The following is a 26,057-nucleotide window of genomic DNA, read 5'->3' on the forward strand; positions in this document are numbered from 1 at the left end:
TGCTAAGCCACAATGAAGTCATCAAGACCTAGCATGTTAACAATTTATTACTATTATCACCATTATGTTACTTTTTCTCCAGGAGCCTGAGGCAGCTTACCTAAGAGTCCAACTTTATTTTAATTCCCACTGAAATAATCCTGTGAGGTAGGTTGCACTGAGTGCATCACTGACCCAAAGTTACTCAAGCAGTTTCTAAGGTGAGGGTGGATTGAAACAGAAGACTTTGACAGTTTTTGTCCAATATCTTTAACCACTGTATCAGCTGGTGCAGTTGAACCCCTGGCATAGAGTGAGGCTAGTTATATCACTATGTTTAACCCCTGCTTCATTAGCTATTAGAGCTAGGCAAAGCATTCAGAAAGGGTAGTTATGAAGCATGCTGGTGTGAGCAAAGCCTCTCCGAAGAGTTAAAGCAGCTGCTACATTATGTAAAAAGCTCAACAAAGCTGCTTGAAAAACTCCCCAGCTGTCTGCATGTGAGTGCATAAGCAGCCTTTTGGCCAGGAATGTCAACATGTTTTGCACAGTTCTATTAGCCACAATGGCATTTGTTTCCACATCCCATTCAGAATACAGGTTCTGACTTTTAATGCCCTAAATCACTATATGGCCCAATATCTTGCAGACCACATTCTCCTGCAGTCAGCCATAAGTAAGCTTACATGCTACAATATAGGGTAAGTTAATGTCTAGACCAGTGTTTCTCTGGACTTCAACTCCCAGAATTCCCCAGCCAGCTATGTCCACACATCTTAAAGCTGATGAGGATGAGAAACACTGGTCTAGACAATAAAGGGCTTAGAGGTTGCACTGGAGAAGAGACCTGAAAAGCAAGCATGTGCAAGACTGTATCAAGATATCAGATGTCCCAAGCCATCTATAATGGGATAGAGAATTCTTGAGAATCATTTTTAAAATAAAATTCTTATACTCCCTATGGTCACCCAACAATCATGGAAGAGGACATCTTGATCAGATGGAAGACCACCAGGCTTTGATGTATTATCTTATCGGCAATCAAGCTGAGGTAATCCAACACTGCTTATAAAAGAGAGCTGGAGGGAAGAGAAATCTGAAGTCCCATCTTCCACTTCATCAAGGGTCATCTTAAAGAGCGCTCAAGAGAACTTCCCATACCTTTTTGTTGTTTGGCCAGGTACTAAGTCTTTCATATGTAAGATATGAATGACTGACAGAGTGAATGAAAAATTGCCTATGTGGCTAAAATAATGCTTTTAAAATCTATTGGTAGTCTCCTGGAGTTGTTGGGTTATTTCCACTAAGATTGCTCTGGTGCTGCATAAAAGATTCCTAAATCCATAGCAGAGGATAAACCTCTTGTGACATATAAACCATAATAGCCAGGTTCACACAATATGCTTAGTACAGTACTAACCTCAAACTCTCAGGGTTCAGTTTCAAGGAAACAGATACAGGAAAATAGACACGAAGCCTATAAGCAGAAGTCCATATGGACAAGACCCCTAACCCAATCAAAGCCAACCCTGAGTGGCATATAATTTGCCATATTTATAAATTCAGACTAAAAACTGAAACACCATTCCTCTCCAGAGGGAGCCTGGGGAAGCAGCCATGCTTTAATAGACTTTCTAAAAGCCAGGAAAGGAGGCCATTCCAGGGCACAGCTGCAACTGAAAGGCACGCTTCCAAGGTCCCTGCAGATGGCAGTTCCTGAGAAAAGGGACTCAGACTGAGCCTGCCCTGGGCAGGTCCACGTTACTATGAAAATGTGGTCCTGCAGATATCCAGGCCCTGAACCATGAAGGCTTTGAAAGGTGACAACCAAGACCTCCAATTGCGCCCAGAAGCCAAGTGACAGCCGGTTCAGCTCTCAAAGCAGAAGCATTCCAGGGGTGCCTAAGCAAGTCACTGCATTCTAGGCCAGCTGTGGCTTCTGACTGCTCTTCAAGAGCAGACCCATGGAGCGCGCATCACAGTAATCCAACTGGAAGCCAACTAAGGCATGAGTGACTGTAAGCAATTTTCAGTGACACAATTTTCTCTGATTTTGGTACTGTCTTTTCACTGCAAAAGCAGCCCAGCAACAAACTGTTGTTGGGACCAGCTAGTCCAGTGGTTTCCAATATTTCTAGGCTAGTGGGCACATCTGTTATCGTGAAAACATGTTGTGTTTGTGCTTTTCCTGCTAACTTTGATTCTTTTTCTTTGCAGGTGGACAGACTTCTGAACAACTTCTTTTTGTAATCTAACGGAGATCCACTGGAAGCTCAGAAACATTCTTGCCAGTGCTGTAAAGACGACTTGGAAGGCTGGCATTATGCTTTGTAGTATTCCAGCAGCATCCTATTTTTAATTAAACACTTTTTAAAAACATAAACAAGTATAGGGGATAGGGAGTTTGCTAAGCAGCAAGGTGGATGTACACGAGCACATTCAGTGGAGTGAGGACATACTTGGTTATTTGTAGAAGTAGGGTATTTACAGCTGCTACTGTGCCAGTTTACAGGGTAAAACAATTTAGTGGAAGCTTCTGTAACATGCACCCTCATTTTTAAACCACAATTTCCAAGATCCCCATCCAACAATTATGATGACTAGAGTGGTGGGAACTGAATTTTGGCACAACTGGATGGGGGCACTAGATTAGTGAAAAAAATGATTTACAGTGGTAGAGTTCCTAGACCTGGATTTCCCCCTACCAAAACACGAGAGGAGCATCCTCCAGAAGCGTTCCTCCGAGTCCGCCTAAGTTGGACTTACTTGGCTTCTCCGAGGTTCCGGGAAACAAAGAAAAAAAAAAAAGCAACTAAACGGGTCCGTCCTGACGTTATGAAATGAAGAACTCCTGACCCGGGATGTAGAAAGGCGCTTCCTTCTGTCTCTCATTGCTTTCACAGGGCGGAAACTCCAGCCACTGGACTAGTGTTGGCACAGAGCCTAGCCGTTCAGTGTAAAGGTTACAGGCCGAGGAGGCCGGGCGGGCTTTGGAGCAAGGAAAGCCGCGGGCGCACCTTGCGAGGGGGCAGGGGACGCTCTGCTCTGCTCTGCCTGCTCCCTCCCTTTTCCTCCCAGTTACTGTTTTCGTGCCCGGGGGGACGCCTCACCCGCGCGCTAAAGGAGGCGCTCCTGCTCGCCAGTTTTGAAGTGGCAGCCCCGCTACTGCTGCTGCTCCTCCTCCTCCAGCCCCAGCTGCGCGGAGCGCTTTCGCGCGGCTTTGCCTCCTCTTCCTTCCACACGGGGGGCTGACCATGACGGCGAAACCCGGGAAGTTCTGGCACGAGGCGTCGCACCAAATCCTCGCTGGCGGCTCCGCAGGTAAGCCTGCCGACCCGATCTCCGCGCGCCCTCTGGACCTCCCAGGCTGGCCCGAAGCCTGGGCGCTTCTCCGGGGGCCGCGAAGCATCACTCCCACTTGAGCGTCTCTCTCCTCGCGGCTCTGCGCCGAGCTAGGCCCGCCTCCTCAAATCAACGAGCTCCCCTTCCGGAGCCTTTCGGGTCCGCCCTTCCCTTTTCCGTGCATCCAAGCGGCGAGCGGCGAGCGGCGGCGCGCCATGTCTGTGCGTTCCGCCTGGCCCCGTTGCTCTATTCGGCTGAGCCGACACGTGTACGCCAAAGTAAATTCCGTGGAGGTGGATGGAGCGTTCCCCTAAACGTGTCTTGTAGAGCAAACTTAAAAAAAAAAAAGGGTTTGTAGCGTGATGCATTGCTGATAGTTACTCAAAGGAGTTAGTTGCTTCTGTAGGTAGTTGAAAGCGGATTGATATTAAGGGTTACCTTTCTTAAAACAGCAAGCCGGTGACTTAGAGATTGTATTTTATTTTGTAATGATTAAGGCCACCAGATCTGGACTGCGAAAATCTGGTCGCCGATAGTATACATAAAACTAATTCTGCGATCTAGTGATAGCCCGGAGTTTTGGAACCCAGATCCTTTGAACCTGCTATGTGCAGCGTTATGTCTAATTTATGTACCTGTGTTTATAAATGATTATTAGAATGTATGTTGCACTGTACTATAATATTATGTTTTAACATACTGTAACTCTTTTGGAAGATTTTGCTGTGGAAGGTGGGCCACAAATGCTGTGAATCGAACAGCAAAGGAGAAGGAAGGGGGTGCACTGAGGTTCCTAGGTGGGGAGATGCTAGCTATCCATGACAGGTAAACATAGTTGCAGAACTGTGAGATGGATTAAAGGGGGGATTTAGTAGGAGGAAAGGTAAACGGGCATTAGTAGGTGAAGCTCCTTGCATGGGTCTCCTGTGTATCGCATGGGGGCTCTCTCAGCCCTACTTGCATGTGATAGAGATTGGCTCCCTGTGAAGTGTATGCGCTTTATCACTTAGCTATAGCATTATGTCTGTTCCAATTCCATTGCATGTTTTAGAATGCATAACATGCTGTATGTTGCCTGATAGTTGGAGTTAAGACTTGTTGATGAGGATTGGAGGGCAGTGTCTGTCTCTGGGACACAAATGCTGTTTTCCCAGTTTGGGCCTGTTAGCTGTGTCATCCGGAAAGTAAGGTGAAGTGAGGGCTGATAACAATCTGAGCGTGAACACACAGACATATAGTTCACCTGCCCTTTTCAACAAGAGCCAGGTAGGCCTGAGATAATAGAAGATCCGCTACTGTGGTGTTCCCCAGTCCCACTTCTAAAAAGTATCTTTCATGCAGTGGTGGAGAGCAATGTAGCACCATGAAACTTTGAGGTTAATTTTCAATAGTCCATAGGATAGGAGTGTTTAAGTTCTGTCAAGCTGAGGGTAGCATCAGGCTTTGTATGACATGACAAGAGTTGCCCTCCAAAAAGTAGGTGAGGCCAGAGCCTATTTGGGGAGGAACTTTTAAGGTGGGGAGGAATGGGTGGCTTGAGCATCTGTCCCTTAAACCATCTCCAAATTTCATTTCATTTCATTTATCAAATTTATATAGCTTCCCATCTCATACAAGGTGACTCTGGTGGTGTACAATAAAACCAACAATTAAACATATTATAAAACCACTTAAAACAATTAAATAATTAAACATAAATAAGAACAAGATAGTGAGAGGGTTAAAATCAGAATGTTATACACGGTGCAGCCAACATGTGGGCTTCCTGCTGCCAGGGGATCCCCAGGCCTGATGAAAAAACCATGTTTAAATGCACATATTTTTGGTCTAACTCTCCATGGGCTGGTGGTTTGGATTATTCACAAAAGGGGTGGTGACAAGCTGCATGTACACATCATGTTATCAGATCTTAGTTTAATAAATTGTTGAATACATTTCTAGGTCTCTTATTTAATTGGATAATAAAAATTGGCAACTTTGGAGCTTCTTAAATAGATTCAAATGTTTGTTGTAGCTGGGTGACATTGTTCCCCAACTCTGTAGAAGAATTAGAACAAAGACAGAATTGTTCTTCCAAACTTCTCTCTTGCTTGAAAATATGTTATTTCTTTGGTGTTTTAAGTTTTTAAATATTATATTGTCATTCTTTGAGCAAAATAATCCATATATTATGGTTAGGGATTGATAGAGAAATAATGCTGATATTGCAAGATGTGAGAATCGATGCTAAGGGAGATTGTCTTTCCATAACTTTATAATATAAATCAGGCCTGCACAACTTGTAGAGGGGAAAGGGTCTCACTGATAAATTAAAAATAATTGCAGGCCACAAAGGAATACCTGGCGTGCCAGTCAGCAGTTTGATAATTAGCAGAGCAGCAGTGGCACTGAGGCCTGGAGGTGTTGAAGGTGCTTGGCAATGTGTCTTTTGGGGCGGCGGCAGTTAATTTACTGACTTTTTAAACAATTGCAGCAGGCTGCACAAGGCTACTTGGTGAGCTGTATGTTGTGCAGGCCTGATATTGATGAATGTACTGTAACATCTCTGGTTTGCAGGTAGGGGATGGAGCTGTCTAACTAAGACTGAGATATAATGACTTATAACTATCTTGTCCCATCAGTCTGTTTCCAGCCAAACCAACTTCCATGTGCCTGCAGCAAACATATTGTCCTATAGCCACTCCCATACAAAAATATTAGGTTTACTTGTAAAGGAGCCAAGAAAAACTCTTTTTGGACATTCCTTCATGATACCATTAAACACAAGGAGATGAAGAATGCTGCGTTTGTGGGTACTACCTGTTTGACTGTCTCCACTATATGGCTTGCACATATTAAGAGGGGAAGATTTGAAGTAGGGATATTGTTGTATGTATGTAGGCTTCCAGCTTCGAATCTTGTCCTTCTAATGCATGGCTGGCAACAGGGCCAGGGTGCTGCAAAGGGAATTGATTGGGTCAAAGAGTTTGACCTTGCTATCCCTCAGAGGTATTTGGAGTCCTGTGGTGGATAATGATCAAGTAGAATTTTAATATGTTCCAATATTTGTTTTTCAACAGTACATTAATATTGCAATAAATATTTAGAATCAGATTCTTGATTCTTTTGAACATGGGTTTGAAAAAAAGAGATATTTGAATGATTCTAACTACATTCATCTATTGATATTAAAGCTGTGAAAATCATCCTTCAATACATTGTATGAAAACAGCCTTGGTGTATCTTTTGTTACCTACAATTTACCAAAGATGGTAAGAAAAACCCTTTAGCAATGTTCATGGGAGGCAGAAGAAAGTTCAACATTTTTTAAAATGTAGATATTTTTGGTAGTTACCTTTCATCTTTGGCTGTGTGTTCCTATATTTCAAAAATGTTCAGCTTTAAAATTACATCTCTCTCTCTCTTTATTTTTGCTTTGAACAATTACATTACTAGCATTCTGATATTTGTTAATTCAATAATGGCTGGTTCACAAACGGATTGGGCCATACTTTGCTTAACTGTTGTTCTAATATGCTATAATGGCAGGGTTTATCCATTGTGCTAAGCCATAAATCATTGTTTACAAACCTTAGTGGTTGGGTTGCTACAAGGTATTGAACCAGAAACAATCCAATCATAATTCAGTTGCTTTGTCCATTTTGTTTTGAAAAAATCTTGATTTATCTCAGTGTGGTACTTTTTGATTTCCTTTCTGCTATGGAAAATTGCTCCCACCATTTCTCCCTGCTTCAAAATGATTCTGCTAGAAAGCTTTATAAAGTGACAGAAGTATGAATTGTATTCTAAATAACATGAAGAATATAACTTGTATTGCAGAATTTTTCTGCTTTCAAATGTGACCTTATTTTTTAAAAATGACACTTTTGAAATTGCTTCACTGTGCATATTTACTGTTATAATTATATATGGTCTTAAGTATATGTCTAGTTTGTTGAAGGCCACATCAGGATTTTGAACAGTTAAAAGGGTTAGGGATTTTGTGGGAAGTATTGGAAATAATAAGTAAATTGATTTTTATAGCCTGGTTGAAGTTTTGAAGATTGAAGTAAATGAACACAGTAGTTTGAGATTGCAGAAGTGTCAACCAAGAAGCTGAAAGGAGGTTGCAGATACCTCAGGACTGAGGAAGAAGCTGCATATGGGCTATCCTCAATACTGAGGATAGCCCATATGCAAGGTAAATATGGGTTTGCACGTCTTCCTTGGTTTTAGTTCTTCTCTCAGTGCATTTTTGCTTGGTTGATGGCCTATAGGTCATCATATCTGAAAGGTGTTCTCCCATCTTCTTTCCTGAACAAAAGAAATAAACAGTGGCTCATGGAACTTGTTTTTTCAATTCTCACTTGCTTTGGGGAGGTCCAGAGTTTGCCACTTCAGTTATACAAAGACCAAGTTAAATACATGGAAGATTCATGCAGGAAAATTATAATTTAAGCATATCAGAATAAATAATTTTTACTTCTTTCATTTTTGCACTGCTTTCATTTTGCCACATGTCAGAATGGCACAACTCTTTAATAAATTTTTCTTCGGGTTTAATTTATAGCAAAATTGATAATATAATAAAGACCCAATGGTGATGGTTGGACAAGGACCAAAAGAGAACCCAATTCAGCTCTATTCTCCACTTCATATTTCATGGATGAAAAACAAGCAGAAATCGAAAAAATTATAAAAAGTAATTTCCACCTACATGAGCATTAATTAAACTCTTTGCAGGGACATCATAGGCATTTTGCAAGATTCTTAAGTCCTTTCTGATATAAGTGCGATTGTTCATCCTATCTTTGTACCTATGAGCTTTTTTTGACCACTAGAGCAAATGGATTAAGAAGTGGTATGTATGGACCCCTAGGGAAGGGACTTCATACATGGTCCTTGTGTCTTCTCAAATGTGGCCCTCTTTCTCTCATGCTTTCCTCTCTTCAAAATTTAACTTTCTATTTAGTTTAAATAGAAGTAGCCTGATGTATTCCTTAATGAACCTAGCTTTTACTTCAAATATAATGAATGTTTGTTACTATTCATTGATAGCTGGGCTAAGCTATAGTCTGAATCTAAGACAACCAAATATTATGAACACTTTATTATTTTTAAATAGGACCTGCTGCTACTTAATTACTTGATATTCTTTCAACACTCCACGTGCCCAGAAGCACTCTTTTAACAAGGACTCCTGCAGAATTCAAGTCTCCAGTGATGTTAGTTTAGGGCCAGGACGTCCCAGTTTAAATTGACCTTCAGTCACAGAATTCCTGGATGATTTGGGGCTAGTCACTGTCTTTCAGTCCATTCAAATTCACAGAGTGGTTGTGCTGGGAAAATGGATGAGGAAGTAGTTGTAGTATGTATTATATCCAGAACTCCTGGAGAAAAGGCAGGCTATGAATCTAACCTAAATAAGTCATTTGAAGTAGAACAGAACAGAAATATGAATAATAATAACAGTTCAGGTGACATATGAATTTTGTGATCTCTACAGTATTGCTCCTAATAGTGGTATGTTTTTCTTAAGTGACTACTGGCAGCAATTCATTTCAATATAGAAAAAAATAATTTATGGGGGTGAAGTTTAAATTTAAATTAGTAACCCCCGTGTCTGGCTGGATGTCAGAATCCTACCCTTACTCAACCAGCCACTGCTGGTTTATTTCTGTTCTACTGAGTATTGAGCCAACTCTTGTTAACATCTCCACTTGTCCATGTTCATAGCATTATTTTCATGTCTTTGTATCATTCTAGGATGTCATAGAACTCTTAGAATTTGATTTTTCTCTAGCTTTGTATTTATTTGCTTATAGCTTAACATGATTTGTGAATTCCGTGTAGTATTTTTCTTTACAGCTTAGTGTGTGTATTGTGCAAACACAAGTATTTATGGTTTATTCAGAAATGTGTAGTTAAGCAAAGCCTGGCTTAGCATATAAACACATCTGTTCTATTTTCTGCAAATATACCTTTGCCTTCTGCAAATTTAATTCATCAGGGAGATTTAATAATGTGTTTACATGAAGCTGGACTTTTACGTGTTGATCTTCTGCCTTAAAGAGACCAACAGACTTCCCTTTTTCATGTTTGATCTCATCCTCTCCTGAGCTGTGTCCACTGTCTAGTAGCCTCTGGCATTGCCTTTCTGCAAATGCTTCATTAGTGAAAACCAGACAGAGGGCAGATCTTCCTCCTTAAAAGTTGTGTTCCCACACTAGTTTAGGAGCAGAACAGAGAACAGCCAAGCTCCAACCAGCCCAGTTCTTATAACAGATGGAGATTTGGCATTTTGCTGTTGTTTTTTAAACGTGCAGAACATGTTTAAAAACGTGCAGAGAAGGGGTAGGGATGGCGGGTAGAAGAGCTTAAGCCCTCAACCTATGGTATCTCTACACTTTTGCCTCTTTAAAGAGCACCAGCAGCACACCAATATTAAATATAACTTGTGGTTTTACTAAGTAATCATTCATTATGAATGGCATTGTTCTTTTCATCCAAACTGCTTTATTGCTGTATACAATTGGATATTTGCAAAAATGGTTACTTATACTCAACAGTGACACTGAATTCTGTTTGGCTTATCTGAAATAGCGTGCTAGAGAGAGACTTCCTCAATGTTTATTTGTGGTCCGTTAATTAACCTTAATCATATATATCTGAGCCAGTCTGCAACAATATATTTCTTTGGCTTTAATGTTCTTTCATTTTTATGAAACTGTATACTGCTGCTGTTTCATAAAGTTCAAAGTAGAGAATTTTGCTTATTACAATTATATTCCTAAGCCACAGTGCTACATACAATACCTACTACTTACCTGAGAATAAGTCATATTGACTTACTTCTGAATAGAGTTGCATATACTTGCAATGCTAGTTGCTATGTGTTCCAACATGGAGATCCACACGTTAAGATGGTTTTATCACACATCTACTAAACCGGCCACTGGATGGCAGTATAATGCTATTTTAATACTATATAGTAAATTCAAACATTGAGAAAATAACTTTTTTCCCTTCTGTGATGGGTTTGCAGGTGATTAGAGAATATTTTTATTTAACTTGATGTAAAAAGTAGACTAATGGCAAAATGAGATATTAAAATCCCATTTTTATGAGAAGAGGATATTAATGAAAACATCAAAAAAGCTGTCACTTAGCAATAAATTTTTAGTAAAATCATTAGAAATTTGATAGATAAAAGAGGAGAGCTTTTTTAGTTATCTGAAAAGTTATGATCTTTCGGACAATTGTGCTGGAACAATCTGATGCTTGACCTGAAAAATGAATTAGCTGAAGAACTGCAGACACAAAACTAACAGACTATACTATAGAGCAGTGTTTCTCAGTCGTGGCAAATATAAGACATGTGGACTTCAGCTCCCAGCATGGCTGGCTGGGGAATTCTGGGAGTTGAAGCCCACACATCTTAAACTTGCCAAGGTTGAGAAATACTGCTATAGAGAATAGATTGAGATTTAATGAAGAATAAGGATAAATGGCTTAGGGAAAAGGTAGATGATCACACAAGCAAAAAAACCCATTTTTTTTACAGCCACAAAATATTGAGTTTTTCTCTTTCCTTTCCTCCCCCCCACATATTCTAAACACATCCCCCCAAACACATTTTAATAGAAGAGTGAGACACCAAGAATAAAACATTTATTCCTCATTTGATCTGATCAACAGTATTTGGGAAGTGATAAAACTCATTGGTTGGCTACTGTGTCAATATCAGAATTCCCATTATCAATTTAATCAGCTTTGTCCATACACTGAATGTTTGAGACTTTATAAGGCCATAAAGTAATTGAATACCTCAATTGCCTTCAAATCCCTCCATAGTGATTCAAAGGTAGGTGGTTTGATTCAGTGCTTTAAACCGCCTCACACTTGATTTGAAAGGGTGATTCAATCAAGTCTTCAGATTGCTTGTTGACTTGCTTGCTGCATTACCAATCAATTATTTACAGGTCGTTACTTAGAGGTTAGCTTCATTTTCTTCCAGCAGCAGATGGTCAGACATCACTTGCCAACTCCAGCTTGAGAAGCGTAGAGTAGTGGTATCTCATGTTGATATCTTGCAGCCCTCAGTGCTTCAGAACTCCGTGTAATACTGGATGTTTTAATATCTCTTTACAACATAATGAGCCTGTAAAAACAATTTATACTTTGTAGAATAGAATCTTGTGGATGTGCAAGAATACGTAGAATATACTATGTCTAAATTTTTTCGGAAGAAGATGGATGGGTTCAATCTATTTTATTTACTAAAGCTTTTTTATGGCCTCCCAACTCAGACCAGTTGATTCAGGACAGCATACAAAAGGAAATAAACTAATGCAAAACAACATATCTCATTAAAATTTACTCCAACAATAAGACAATGAAATAGTGATCAGAACTGAAATCTTTAGCTCATCAGTTGGGTAATCTATCCTGACCCCAAAGCCTTGGAAAAAGCCAGCCCTACACTGCCTTTCAAAAGGCCTGCAGAGTGGAGGCTAACCGTATGCCGGGGAAAAAATTGTTCCAAACTGCAGAAGTCATTACTAAGCAATTGGACATCTGGGGTTAAAATACAGCATTTCATATGATGCAGTCTTGTGTTATAGTTGTTGCTTTTTGGACAGAAGTTATTTACTACATTAAATTCAATTTGGAAGATTCATTACAGGTAGTCCATGTTAAGCAACCACACTTCGGACCGGCAACTCAGTCATTAAGCGAAGCAGTTGCTTAGTGAAACCGCAATTGTGCTTACGATCTGACTTCAGCTTTCCTTTGCTTTACAGACCTCTGAAGGTGGTAAATGCGAGGATTGGTCATAAAGTTACTTTTTCATCAGCGTTGTAACTACAAATGGTCACTAAATGAGGCAGTCACTAAATGAAGACTACCTGTAGTGAGTTTAGATGCCTATGTTCTTTTGAGCACAATGAATATATGTACTTTCCATTTGCGGTAAAACCCCAGATACTACAAAATTGGAGGGGCACCCATTCCTCATCAGTTATACAATAGTCTGAAGAATTCACTTCTCTTTCTATAATCCAATATAGCTTTCCTGCCAGGACTGTTTTAAAATTTGGATTGTACATACTAGTTTATATATTTAATTTCCCATTTGTTTCTTATTGTTAAGTAAACTGATTTAAATGAATAATTTAATTGTAGAAGTAGACATGGTTAGTCTTGTATAGTGCATGAGAGCTGTATGCTTTTATGCTTTCTTTTCCCCTCTTATTTCTTTTTATCTTTTTCTTTTTCCCTCTTTTTACATATACAATAAAAAATCAACAACAGAAACAAAATAAAAAGTAAAACAGTATAAAGATAATATAAACTAGTGTAGAGGAAACAGAGATTTCAAAACAGCAAACAATAAAAATCAGGAGCAGCAATAGTAATGGCAATAAGTAAGTGTACATTCACAATGGTGAAATAGCAATAAAATTCTGAGGTTCCAAAATGCAAAATGGTTCTTAAAGTGCCTGAGATTCTAAAAAGGTATTCCCCAAGTGCTAAAACAGACCATAATGTAGGTAGTGAGGAAGCCTTTGTGAAGGGTGTTCCACAAGTGTGGAGCTACCACCGAAAGGGTGTTTTTTGCGTCACATATGTTAAATAGTTTTGTGGCCACCAAGAGGACATTAGTGAACTAAAATATAATAAATAAATATCCCTAAGGCCAAATATTTTAGCAAGGATGAAGGTTGCCTGCTCGCTCCTCAGTGCTCTGCACTACCTCTGTTATGTGAGGACCTTGGCTTCTTAAGAAGATTCTGTCTTTTCCCATCTCTTACCCTGGGTTAGTGGCAAATGCACATAAATAACATAGGAAAGGTCTGACTAAATTCTATGGGGTGAATAATTTGACGTGGAACTTAGTGGATTCCCTGCCACTCAAGCATCCCTTCCTTTTTTCCTTCTATTTTACATGCCACTGGTTTGGTAGGAGAGTTAAATAAAATCATACTGTGTGTTATGGAATTAGGAAGTGCATAGAGAATAAAACTGCATTTGTCTACTGAAGTGAGGATGAGCAGAGCAATCATAAAAAGGGGTAGAAGGAGAGATTCACTCTGAGTTACAGTGCACTTATAGCTTACAAGTGGCCAGAGCAAGAGGTAAGAAAAAGCCAGTTTGAAGTTGTTGTTTTTTGTTTCTGTGTCAGTATTTGTTTTGTTTTTTACTTTTTACTTGCATTGAAATGAGTGAAAAATAAAATACCTATGCTAACCTTATTTGCTGTTCATGGCATCACGAAGACCAGAGGAGCATTGAATCCAGGGGGTTAGCCGTAGATGAAACTGGGGTCTCTGAAGCAGAGGTGCCGTTCTGCCACTCCCTTCGGTCTGCTTTAGACAAATGGCATTTCTGCCTCATCTTGTCTCTTGCCAGATAACTTAAGGCCATCTTCCCAAACTTGGTGTCCTTTGGATATACTGGAACAGCCATTCTGCCTGGGAATTCCAGAAATTGCAGTCCAAACCCCTCTGAAGGCACTATGTAGAAAAAGTGGATCTAAGGTTAAAGCTATACTTCCAGTTGCTTTGCAAAGATAAATATTTTGGTGGTCACTCAGTTCTACTTTTATATTGTTATCAGAGCCCTAAAATACTAAAATTGTCAAAGTGTAGGCCTTGTTTCTCAAGTATTGAATTATGGATATTACTCAGGATTAGAGTAAATATAAATCACTGTCATATCCTTGGAAAGAAACTATTTTACTTTAATGTCAATAAACTTTAAATTCAGACTTTTCTTATTAGAATAAATGTTTCCTCTTAAAATGCATGATAATCATAATCAAGAGTAAATTTGTTCTGTTATTTATTTTCTAAATGATTGTACATGTTTAGCAGACTTTTGATTTAAATCCCTATGGATATATTGGAGACAGATGTTTAGATGACCTCATGTTTAAAGTAATGTTATATTTGGACACCAGATTAAATTTTCCTTAAAATCTTTCCTTATAAGTGAGACTGTTTGAGTGCAGAAACTAATCAATGTTTTATCTTCGAAGCATGCCACTTTATTAAATAGCATTTTTAACATTTTGATATATTTTTTTGCATCAGTCTGTATTTTAGAAAAGTTTTGATTATGCAACAGTTGTTTACATATGAAAATAAAGTTTCTGGCTGGAAAAGTTAAATGAGAAACAGATTCTTGAAGTCACTTGAATTTGAATGCAAGTTTGCCATGTCATATATATATTTCTCCCCTTCCCAAAATGGTAAAAGTTTGCAATGAGCTTTTTATAGTGCCAAGAGTAGAAGGCCCTCTAATTTTGAATGTTAAATATTTTATAATTTAATTACCTGAATAAACAGAATTCTTAACTAGGCTTGCTTAGAAGTAAGTCCAACTGATTTTAATAACACTTTTAAACAATATGTTTAGAATTTCTGTAATTTACTTTGTAAAGTCACAAAGTAGCAGATATGTATGTTGGATTTTAAAATTTTAAAATGCGGAAAAATTGCAATAATCATCCCATTAAAATATATCTTTTAACTTGAAACTTTCAAAATGATTAACTGTGCATGATTGACATAACTTATCTTCATAAAAACAAGAGTCTTGTGGAAAAAAATTAACAAATTCAGTATGTCAAATGTTTTTGTGGACTGCAGTCCACTTAAATACACAGAATAGCTTTCTGAGATGGGGATGCATAAGGGGTTAGAGGAAATAGTAAATGAGGAAAATAAAATATAAAGCATACAAGCATGCCAAGATTTTTTTAATCATGGTTTGTTGAAGTGATAATTGCCTGGTTTGCACATCATGCTAAGCAAATACAAGCAAGCACAGGCTATGACCATTACAATCTTGATTGTGGTAGTTTATAAAATAGTTGGTCAACTGAATAACTGTACATTGTCCTTGAGAGCTGAATATTGCTACTTCTGCTGTCAGACATATTTTCTACTTTTATCTATAATAGGTATTTCCTTTAAAAACATAAAATACAAAAATAAACAATGCTTATTAATTCATTTCTAGACAGGTACTTATATTTATCATTAAATTACTAGCATTCATTCGGAGAATTAGACCTACTACTTATTGTTCAACTTTGTCTCTTATTCTTTTTTTGCATGCCAGTAACTTTCACGCACCAGTCGATTACGTCTGCTTATTTCATCTGTCTTGCTTTTTTTCCCACCCAAAAAATGGAATAGGGTTAGGGTTACAGATTGATGGTTGACAGTTACTGTACCACTGCAAATTTATGTTCCCACCCCATAATCACAAGAAGGATATTGCACAGGCGATTATGTCCACGGCAGGCAAAACTTTTCAGACATGAGATCTTAACACTAATGGTGAGTGAAGAGGGAACAGGAGGCTTCACTTTAATTAGTACCAAGTATTAACTCTTCTGCTTCCTCTTAAAAGTACAAGGTTGCATTTTAATCAAAGTGTTTGCATTTGCATTGAGCTGGTGTCTTGTTTCATATACATCATTACTGTGCTGTGAAACTGACCAGGAAAGCTGGCCTCCTTGACTATCTTATTTATATTTACTCTCTGGCCAGTTGCCTGAGGGATGAAGATAAGGCAGATTTTCTGCTATCCCTGGGGTAGGGGAACAGAAAACTTCTGTGCTATCCCCCTCCAGACCTGCTGCAAGTACTTCAAGACAGACGACCAAGGAACTGGTCCAGCTTTTCCCATTTTTTCACTTCCATGCGGTGTACAGTATTCCTTTCAATGATGCATAACTGCCTAGCAAGTACTTTAAGATTTCAGAATACATCTAAAAACAAACCATGCTTCTCCCTTACTCAAAGGATCAGTTGCAAGCTGGTCCAGCTGTAAACCAGGGCAATATCTTTGCCTCTTCACCTGTTGCACAACTGTCTGGAAAAAGTCATGAGAGACGTGCAAGGTCAGAGAGAATAATACTCTGCAGCTAGAAGAGATGGCTTTCTGTTCTTTTCATTTTTCTGCTAGATGTGGCAGCAATCACATCAGAGATAATTTAAACTGCTAGCTAGTATCTAGTGCTTTCCTTTTCCTTCTCCCACTTCTGAGAATCCCTCAGTTTGAGACCCACAGCTGAGGCAGATCAAACAAACTGAGGCTATACTGGGCTCTCTTCTCTAAAGAGTCACTGCAGACATCCACCTGAAGTGGTGTGTCAGGCAGTGCAAACTCAAATAGATAAGGCTATATAGCCAGACTTAAGTGGCACATAGAGGGAGATTAGTTGTATGGCTTGATAGGCTCCTTGTTCTGCAGAGGGAAAATGTTGGTTCACGTTGTTGATTCTGTTCTGGAAAAAAATTCAGTTTTCTCATATTGCATCGGGATGAGAAGAAATTTGCAGCAGATACCCTTTTAAGGCATAGAATTGTGGAAATTGAAATCTGGCACATGTAGAGGACACCAGCTTGAAGAACTCTGTCCCTTACACACAACTTCTTTCTTGCATTCCCAGTTGTAGGAATAAACTTGAAGTTTCTAATATCTTCCTTCCTGAGATGAAGTCCATGAAATTATTCAGAGAAGCCAGGAAGTGATACTCAGTTTTCCTTCTTTTGTTGCAGCTCTATTTGTACCAAATATTTCCTTCTTGCAGCAAAAACACTTTTATTTACTGGTTTACACCACTGAATTTCTTCTGTGCATTGAATGTGCTGAATGTAAAGTGAGGGTTAATACAGAACATGTGGCATAGGGCTGTTACTTGATTTTTAACAAGCAAAACATTTCTAAGCCATTTTTAAGGAAAAAATGTTTGTGTTGCATTTTAAATGTGTTATGTTGCAAAATTGTTAGTTGTTAGTTGGGTGAACTGAATCACATGTACCTTTTTCTCTCTTCAGTTTGTATATCATGCTCAGCTGTCTAAATCTGACACTTCTAAAACCTTCAGTGATTGACAGTTGTCGTACAAGGGTACAATGACTGCTTATCAACATGATTAGACATTATCTACATTCAAATATTTTGTTTTCCCGTAATCCAAATCAGGGAATGTATCTTGCGCACCTGTCCTCCTCTTCTCCTCTCTGTCATATTTTACATAATAGAATTATTATGTCAGTTGACAAGCTGTACTTTGAGGGAACAATTCTAATTATAGGGATTTGATCAAACCTTGGTGTTTGGGTTCAGATAAAATATTGTATTATGTTTGATTAAAACAAGAAATACTCCATTAATTCTAGTTTGCAAGGGTGAGGAGGAATTGGACCCACTTGGGTAATTCACCATTGTTTGACAGATAAACATCTGAATAAGCTTTTGATCTCAAGTGTACAGAGTCATCGCCCAGTGATAGGATCAGGGCTGGCTTTAGGCTAAGGCTGAGTAGACACTGACCTAGGGTGTCAAAGCTGAGGCAGTACCAGTGCTGCCCCTCCTGAATCATTCTAAAAATGCAAACCTTCACATCAGCAGGAGGTGGCACCATCAATCAGTGTGCCCTAAGGGTGCCATGTACCCTTGAGATGATGCTGGATAGGACACATGCTTTTTATGCAGAAGGCCCCTTGATTCGGTTACTAGCCTCTCTGGCTGAAAGAGTGAGGACAGTTTGATGGTTGAAAAGTTGGACTGGGACTGTGGAGGCCAGGGTTTAAGTCCACCATGAGCCACAGAAGATCACTGGGTGACTTTGGCCCAATCATTCTTTCTTAGTCCAACCTACCCATCCCATCTGTTGGGATAAAGTGAAGAGAGATTCCCCATGTAAGCTTTCTTGAGTTCCTGAAGGAAAGACAGAATAAAAGTGTATCAAATGGATAGAATAAATAAGAATCAAGTAGCAGATAATGGGGGTAAACTGCTCTTCATTCTGAGTAGCTGCTCCCAGTCGTGACTTATATAGGAATATAGCCTTGCTTAATATAACACAACTTCCTATGTTCCTACAAACAGTATTTAAACTTGCACATTTCATAGTGTGGTAGAGCGTTATTAAAATAAATGCTAGTTTTATACATAAACCTTATTAGTAAAATATGTGAGCTGTTTCCAACCTAATGGCAGTGAAACAGATTGTCCTAGCAGCATTCTGCTAACATAGTTTGTAAGTGACTGTACAAGCATTTGAAGACCACATTGTGTTATTGCATATGGAAAAGCCCTGTGGGATGGCAACTTTCATGCAAGTCTTAATCTTGTGTTTAAAGTTACAAGTGATAGCAAGGCTGCAAACAAAACAAATAGTACATATTCTTTTCTAGAGCATCCTTGAGATTTTGGTGGAGTTGTGTGTGTATGTGCGCCTTTTTGCCATTTTCTGTTTGTTTGTTTGTTTCCTTGGTGAATAGTAATGAATTTCAACCGAGCTGAAATTCAAGATGATCTCCAGATATTCTTTCTGGCTGCTGTTAATGCTATTCAATTCATTATTTTATTTCAGATTAAACTTTGGTACTTTGATTTGGTTAGTCTGCATTGTAAAAGTTACTGCCTAACCAAACTATAATCAAATTTGTCTATTCTAAGTAGTTGCAAATGTAAGCATTGTTGGTTTGTATAGTGTTAAAGATCTGTTTACAAAGGAAGTATATTTTGCTGAAGAAAATGTGCTTTATTTCCCCATAATCACATTGGTGATCATTTTAAACAAATGGGAATTGCATGTCCAGTGCCCTCCTCCTGGATACTTCTTTCCTCTCTCTCTCTCTCTCTCTCTCTCTTTTCTGCTTACTTTTCCCCATTCTGAAATCTCATATTGATTAAACACTGAGCATGTTCAATCCTCATTGCTCTCTTTTTGGAATACCTCCCTCTGCACTTAGTTTCCCCAACCCCCTTTAAACATTTCTGGAAATCTTAGGATTTCCCCAAGCCTTTGGATATTTTCTCTCTTGTTCTTGGGTGGTGCCATTTTGGCTACAAAAGTCTAAACATAAAAATCAAGGAGATGATACATCCAAAACAGCTACCAATACTATCCATTATAAAATATTATGCTTTTAAAAGAAGAAATTTGGCTTTTAAAGAAGTCACACATTTTTACTTAAAAGCTAGCTTTGTACCACCACTAGAAGTAATGCCTCATGCTTTGGAATATATATTAAGGGAATTCATTGCTAAAAAAAATCATGTGAATATTTTGCATGCTAAAACCAAGCCAGGTTTGGAAATGATGAATGCATGTTTTATAAATGCATAACCCTCATCGAAGAAATATATTCCACATTGAAATTGGTTTTGTTCCATCTTCTGTTGGCTGAACCCTCTGCCTCCCTAACCAACTGGAGCAAAATATGGAGTGGCATCTCATAAAAATAGCTACATATTTGTACAGTGTCTGCAGGTATTTCCCTGCAATTCTGTTTCTTTGCATACAGGTAATTCCTAGACACTGATTTTCTTCAGAATAAGCAGAAATAAGGTCAGGCTACAGACTGATTACATACTTAGATCCAGATTTGTTAGTTAGGAAAAAAGAGAAAGAAAATATGCACCGAGTTTCCTTGAAGCTGAGTAATATGTAATATGAGCATTTTAATTGGAAGATGGTTCATATCTTGCCAAGGAATTCTTGGTGGAGGAATTCTTTAAATGGAGGTCTTGTAATTCTGATCCATAGTTCAATCTGAATTAATTTCTTGTTGGTAAAGGTGTGATTTTGATAATTTGGCACCAGAGAAATTTGGTAACATTTTGCAGCATGTTTTAAAATAATAATCAGTTCTTCCATAATCTCTGAAACATGGAGAGTTGCCACATTAAGTGAGGGAATGGAGAATAATATAAAGTTGAATATCATTAGCTTCTTTCCAACCAGATAAAGGACACACATTGGCACAACTGAGAAGGGGGCCATCGCCTTGAATGATCCTCGGATGCAGGTTGGTGCTGGGCACTGAGGCTGTGGGAAAGAAGGGTATGCCCCACCTTTCCTTCAAGACCTCACAGCAGCATGCTTTTGTATCATTTTATCCCCACAGCGACAACCCTGTGAGATAGGTTGGGCTGAGAAAGAGTGCCTCTGAATCACCCAGTGAGCCTTCATGGCTGAGGTGACCTTCAGCCTGGGTCTTCCCCCTGGTGTCCACAGTGAGAGCAGATGTCCATTTGCACAGAACATTGGATTTTCCCTGTTCTTTCCTTTGTTCCCTTTGCCAAGTTTTGCCTTGAAGTAGTACATTCACATACTGGAAAGCTGTTGGCTTCTTTAAAATTTTTCAGTTTATACGTGTTACAGGAGTTGCTTTTTGACTACTGCTGAGCTAGTGCAATTTCCATTTGGAAATGCAAACATATTCAAGTGTTGATTCAACTAGAAATTATGTATTTTTTGTATCCTTTCATTCAAGTCTGGCCAAGGATGGTTACATCTAGTGTGGTTGCTCTTTTTGTGAATCATGTCTGATCCACTTTGATTTTGCATTGTTCTGGAATAAATTTAATGTGTGTTTTTTTTAAAGGAAATTCTTCATAGCTGTAACTTCTTGCTGTACATATTAATCCTCAACTTTTAAAGTGGGAACATGCTTTTTCTTCTAATTGGAAGGATATGTTCTTACAGCTTTGAAATATATGAATTTAAAGTTTCCAGTAACGAGAGCATGACTGAAAGCCCTGTCAGATCATGAGTAAGATTACCTATAGGCCGACTATTTTAGAAACATTCTATGGTGCCAGCAGTTTGTATGATTAATGCACTGCATATTTGTAAAATGGCATGCATTTTAGAGTAAGGCCGTTTTTGGAACCTTCCAATGGTATCCGAAGGAGTTATGAGAGCAAACAGCTATTATGCGAACAGTTTATATTACTGCCACAATTTGCTTATTTTTTCTTGCAAATGATATCTTTGACACTTTCAACATTTTTGAAGACATATATGATAATAACATAACATGCTATGACATATTTTTATGCACTTTATATTATCTATCTGTTTCTCTGGCAGCCAAGCCTGTATTTATGACTGCAGGTGTTTCTTTGAGTAACATTACACTGTAACTTAACAGGTGATTGTTCCTTCCCTGCTGTTTCCTGCATCTCATAGTTCTTTTTCTTTGGAACTGGAATTGCCTGACATATCATGTTAATATGCAAGGAAAAAGATTTACCACAATCTGAAATCAGAATCAATCTGAAACAATGTTTTGATCCTTTTTATTTCCGTTTAGCTCTGCCTCGCATTAGACTCTAAGACAGGTGGAGCTGCTCTCTGCTTTTTCACTTTTTTAACCTTGTACACGTGGAGAAGTTCTGAAACATGACCAGGTATGTATATTTTTGTAACTTATGAATAGTTGACCACATGTGTGAGACAGATGTCTTCCAAGCCTTTGAAAAGTTAATCTGCCAAATGAACACCTTCAATTGTCAGCACTCATATATTTATGGCAATTTTCCAACTTGTGTCCTTATCTTGAAAACAACCTCCCGCATGGCTCTGTTTCTGGTGAGGCTTTACCTGATCCTATGAGAGACTTCCTGAACTATGAAAACTCATGCTCGCGCTCTCTCTCTCATGCACGCACACACACACACACAGAGGTTAAATAAATTGACAGATCAAGTCTGGTTTCTGAATCATTGAGTTTAAATATTGTCATAGGAACAAAAATTGTTGTCATAGGAACAATTTTTGTTTTGATCCCAATTAATCTGTGATGTTTTGATTCATAGTTCGGACAAAATATTAAATATGGTATAGCTTTTCTTGGAATATTTTCTTTATAAAATAACTTCTGCCCTGCACATTTCATCCAAACTAATCAACAAGGGATTGCAAAACATCAACATGGTTTTTTTTAAAGATAATCTAAACAAGTGATAAAAGCACCAAAAGCAGGATCAAGTCAACAAGAAAAGCTACACAAAAGCCATAGTTATACTGAAACTTCCTACCTGAATTGGGGCTACCAAGTCTGGTTGCAAAAATCCAGATAACCACTACACGGCAGCAAAGATGCAGAAATCCCCAACTGCTTGTTGTCATTTGGCAGGTGTCTGGAATTTACAGCTAAAACATGCTGAGAGCCAAATTTCCAGGAGAAGTAACACCCATAATTTAAGTACTGAGAGGACATAGTTTTATATCCCATGTCATCTGTGTCATACAGAGTAGCAAATAAACTCTATCAATTATTTCAGCATGTGGAAAGTTACAGGGCAGGAGGATATAGTTTTAAAGGTACAAGCACCCAAAGTATTTATGGCATTAAAGTAAAACAAAAAAGGAACAAAAAAATCCCAAACGTTTGAATTGGACTAGTGGCAATGTAGCTAGTAAAGGCTTAGAATGATGATTCAACTAGGCGTGCATTAGGCCTCAAGAAGGGTAGTCACATTCTTGTTCTGCTAAGCCATAGTATGACTTGATTTCTTTGTGGATTAGCTTGCTATGTAAACGGAGACGCTGTAGTTTGTAAAATGTGGTTATTGAAACCCAGTCAATAAAGAATAGTTTTAAAAAACTATATGGCTTAGCATGGTGTGTAAATTAGGCCGCAACTGAATGGATACTTTATAAGGACACTTTCAATTCTAATTGATTACTGTAGTATATTCCATTAACTGTAGGAGATTCCATTTAAACAAATTCGTGTCTTGATGTTTAACCAATATTTCTTAGCACTGAATGTCCACCATGGTATGAAAATGGCAGAGACCATGATTCTGTGTCTGTGCCTGAAGTCCTGAAAACAGGGGTCTTATTGTCACACTATAGTTCGCCTTGGAATGAACCTTGGCGATGACATGGTCTGTCTGAATCATTACGTAGGAACTAGGTATGTGCAAATATTTGATTCAGCTTGAAAGCACTGGATCAGGTTTCCCAGTCGAAACAACAATTCTGTATTTTAATCTGACACCTCCAAATCAATTTGGTTTGACAATCTGAATCATTTATTCATATTGGGATCAAAACCTGATTTGCCTAACCCTTACAGGAATTCTACAGATGAATTGAGTGTGCTGTCTGTGCCAGTCACATTGCTCACAGCTTTGAACAGTTGATACTACAGTGAACCTCTTGCTATGAATAATGAAATCATTCAGTTGTAACAAGATCAGCCTTCTTCAGCTAAGATTGTTTCAGTAAAGCTGGAAGACAAATTACATTTATATGAACATGACCAATCTCCATGCCTACTTCTTTAGAAGAAGTGTACCTCCATTGTAAGGCCTTTATCATGTGAATCCTTATTGGAAGAGGAAGAGAAATGGGGGTTGCAAAATGAGGCACTCAGTAAATCTGACTGTGAGAAGTTGGGCCAGAAATGAAGCTAAATCATGCCTATCTTTCTTGATTTTGCACCTGTAGATACCAATAATGATCAGGGATCTTGACGGCTCAGCTAATCCATAAAGATATCATTGCCACTGAATGAAAAAACATAAAGCAAAGAAGCAGAGAAGCACTAGAATGCTTAAGGAGACATCTTGTTGAGAAAGGCCATTCCTCCTGCATAGCCTACCTTCAGTAATAAGGGTTGACTATGTTTCAGTAGAAGCTGGACCTCCAGCATAAGAGTCTCTGTGTAAGAGCTGTCATGTTCTGGATCAATCTGTTGGACAGCTTAACCTCAAGTCCTTCAACGGATTGATTGTAAACTATATTTTCCCTCCCTATAATCGACCCTTTGTCTGGTTTCTGTGCTGCCAAATGAACCACAGCAATCAATAATGAACTTGCAAATCTCTTGAATTACCAGACCTGTGCTGCAAAAATCTGGACAACCATTAGATGGAAGTAAAGGCACATAGAAAACTAGCTTTTGGCTGCATCTGGTGGGCATCCATAGCTTTGCAGCCCAGATCTGGTCATTGTAATTGCAAAGTTCCTTTATTGATTCTGATCTCAGACTATTAGTAGCTTTGCTAAGCTCTGAAGCCAGGATACCCATCTAAAACAGGTTGAACATGTTTTCCCAGATCTGTTTCTCAGCTTTCCATCTTGTCTGGATTAAGTCTCTGTTTCTTAGCTCATAGCTTAGCTATTTATCAGTCTTAGAGACTGATTTGCAATAACCTTGGAATCAAATGGAAAGAGGGAAAAGAGAATAGTACATGTTTTACCAAGCTATAAAGTGGTATGTTTGGGTTAGTGTATTGTGTAAACCCAATTATAGTGGTTTGTAATCCATGGCTTATGACTCAGTGTTATGTGTGAACTCAGTCATTGTGGCTTATTTATTATATATATATTTCTAATCTGTCAAATAACCAAACTTTTCTGGGCAGAGTATAATATTATTTGTAATTCAAAGCATTAAAAATGTTGAAAACCTTTTTAAACCCAGAACAGTATTAAAACAATTGAAATACAGATAGTTCTCGATTAGCAATGGCAATTGGGACTGGAATTTCCATCATTAAGTGTTGTGGTCATAAAGTGCGATGTCATGTGACCACGCTGCTTAGTGATGGTAGTTTTGGCATTTCTGGTTGCCGTTGTTAAGCGAATCCTGCACTGTTGTTAAGCATGATGTTGTATGGTTGCCATTTGTGATCTCTTGCCAGCTTCCCCATTGCTTGTAGGCAGCCAGCAGAGAAGTTCGCAAATAGTGATCACATGACTGCGGGACACTGTGATGGCTGGGATGTCAAGGATCAGTCGTAAGTACCACTCATTCAGCACTGTTGTAAATTTGAACAGTTACTGAATGAGCGGTTGTTAAACGAGGACTACCTGTATTAAAATGCAATAGCATAGGAAAAATATATAAAAGGTAAAATAACCTTATTAGAGACCCAGTGTGATGTAGTGGTTAAAGTGTTGGAGTGGAAAGATCCAGGTTCTAGTTCATCCTCATCCACAAAAGCTCTGTGTGTGTGTGTGTGTGTGTGTGTATGCATATGCATATATGGAGTGGTTGGATGGTTTATGAGAGTCCACTGTGTTCCTTAAATCCTGGGGGTATCTACTTTACCCCTTAGAAATTCTCTGTCACGCAAACACCTCAAAATTAAATTGATGTTTCCCATTGGAAGGACTTTAACAATCTTAAAAATCTTCTAAATCTCCCCCTAGAATATAAAGCTCCAGTCCCAAAATTTCAGCTTACCTATTCTAGTGATGTGATAAAATTACCATAAGGTCCTCTGCAATCCCCAGTCATATGGCTGAACATGGAGGCATAGTATGCATGTGTGAGAATTAGACATGTACTATATATTCGCATATTTTCAGCCTGCAAATCCTTTTAGCAACACAAATTCCCATTACCTTTGGGATCAATACCCATGTTAGTTTGGGGACTTTATGTCTCCCACTACTGTTCTTTTCTTCCTGGGTTCTCTTGTGGATAAGGAATTCTAAGGCGGGTATTTCCTGAGAGAAGATATTACATAGGAAAGCACAAATCTTTGTCTCTCAAATTACAAGTCCTACTTCAGCTTTACAAGCACAGTCCCTCTAGAGAAGGTCTGGATCAGCAGCTCACTATTCAGAATGTTGATTGTTCTGCTTGAACAACTACTTCCAACTGGCTCCAGCAAATTTCACAAGATTTGGACCACAGATGCATAGCTACCAGGAAATGTTTCTATAAATATCGTTAAACATGATCTACAATTTAGCTTCAATTTTTGCCCTCTCATGGTAATGAAGTTGCAGCCCCCACCTAACATCCCTGGGACCTGACTATCCAAAGAAAATGTTTTTTGTTTCTGATTTTTTCTCTCTTTCTTCTTTATTTTTACTGTTCAAACTTTGAAAGTTTGGTTTTAGTTGCACTCCCTCCATTTCTAGGTTCCAAACGCTTAATGTGGTTTGAACATGTTTTCCCATTATATCCCTC

General features: G+C 38.6%; 1 protein-coding gene across 2 annotated transcripts in view; it reads left to right on the forward strand.

The window, feature by feature from the left end:
- Positions 1–2,920: 2,920 nt before the first annotated feature.
- SLC25A21 (solute carrier family 25 member 21) overlaps positions 2,921–26,057 on the forward strand; it is a 272,319-nt gene continuing 249,182 nt past the window's right edge. For both annotated transcript variants that reach the window (XM_088145363.1, XM_088145362.1), the window contains exon 1: positions 2,921–3,300. In XM_088145363.1, coding sequence (XP_088001489.1) covers positions 3,234–3,300 — 67 coding nt within the window. In that variant the 5' untranslated portion in view covers positions 2,921–3,233. The remainder of the gene's footprint in view (positions 3,301–26,057) is intronic.

The sequence above is a fragment of the Python bivittatus genome, unplaced genomic scaffold, assembly GCF_059951505.1.
Source record: "Python bivittatus isolate LINGU-HERP-01145 unplaced genomic scaffold, Pbiv_v1 ctg000480_np1212, whole genome shotgun sequence".
NCBI lineage: Eukaryota > Metazoa > Chordata > Lepidosauria > Squamata > Pythonidae > Python > Python bivittatus.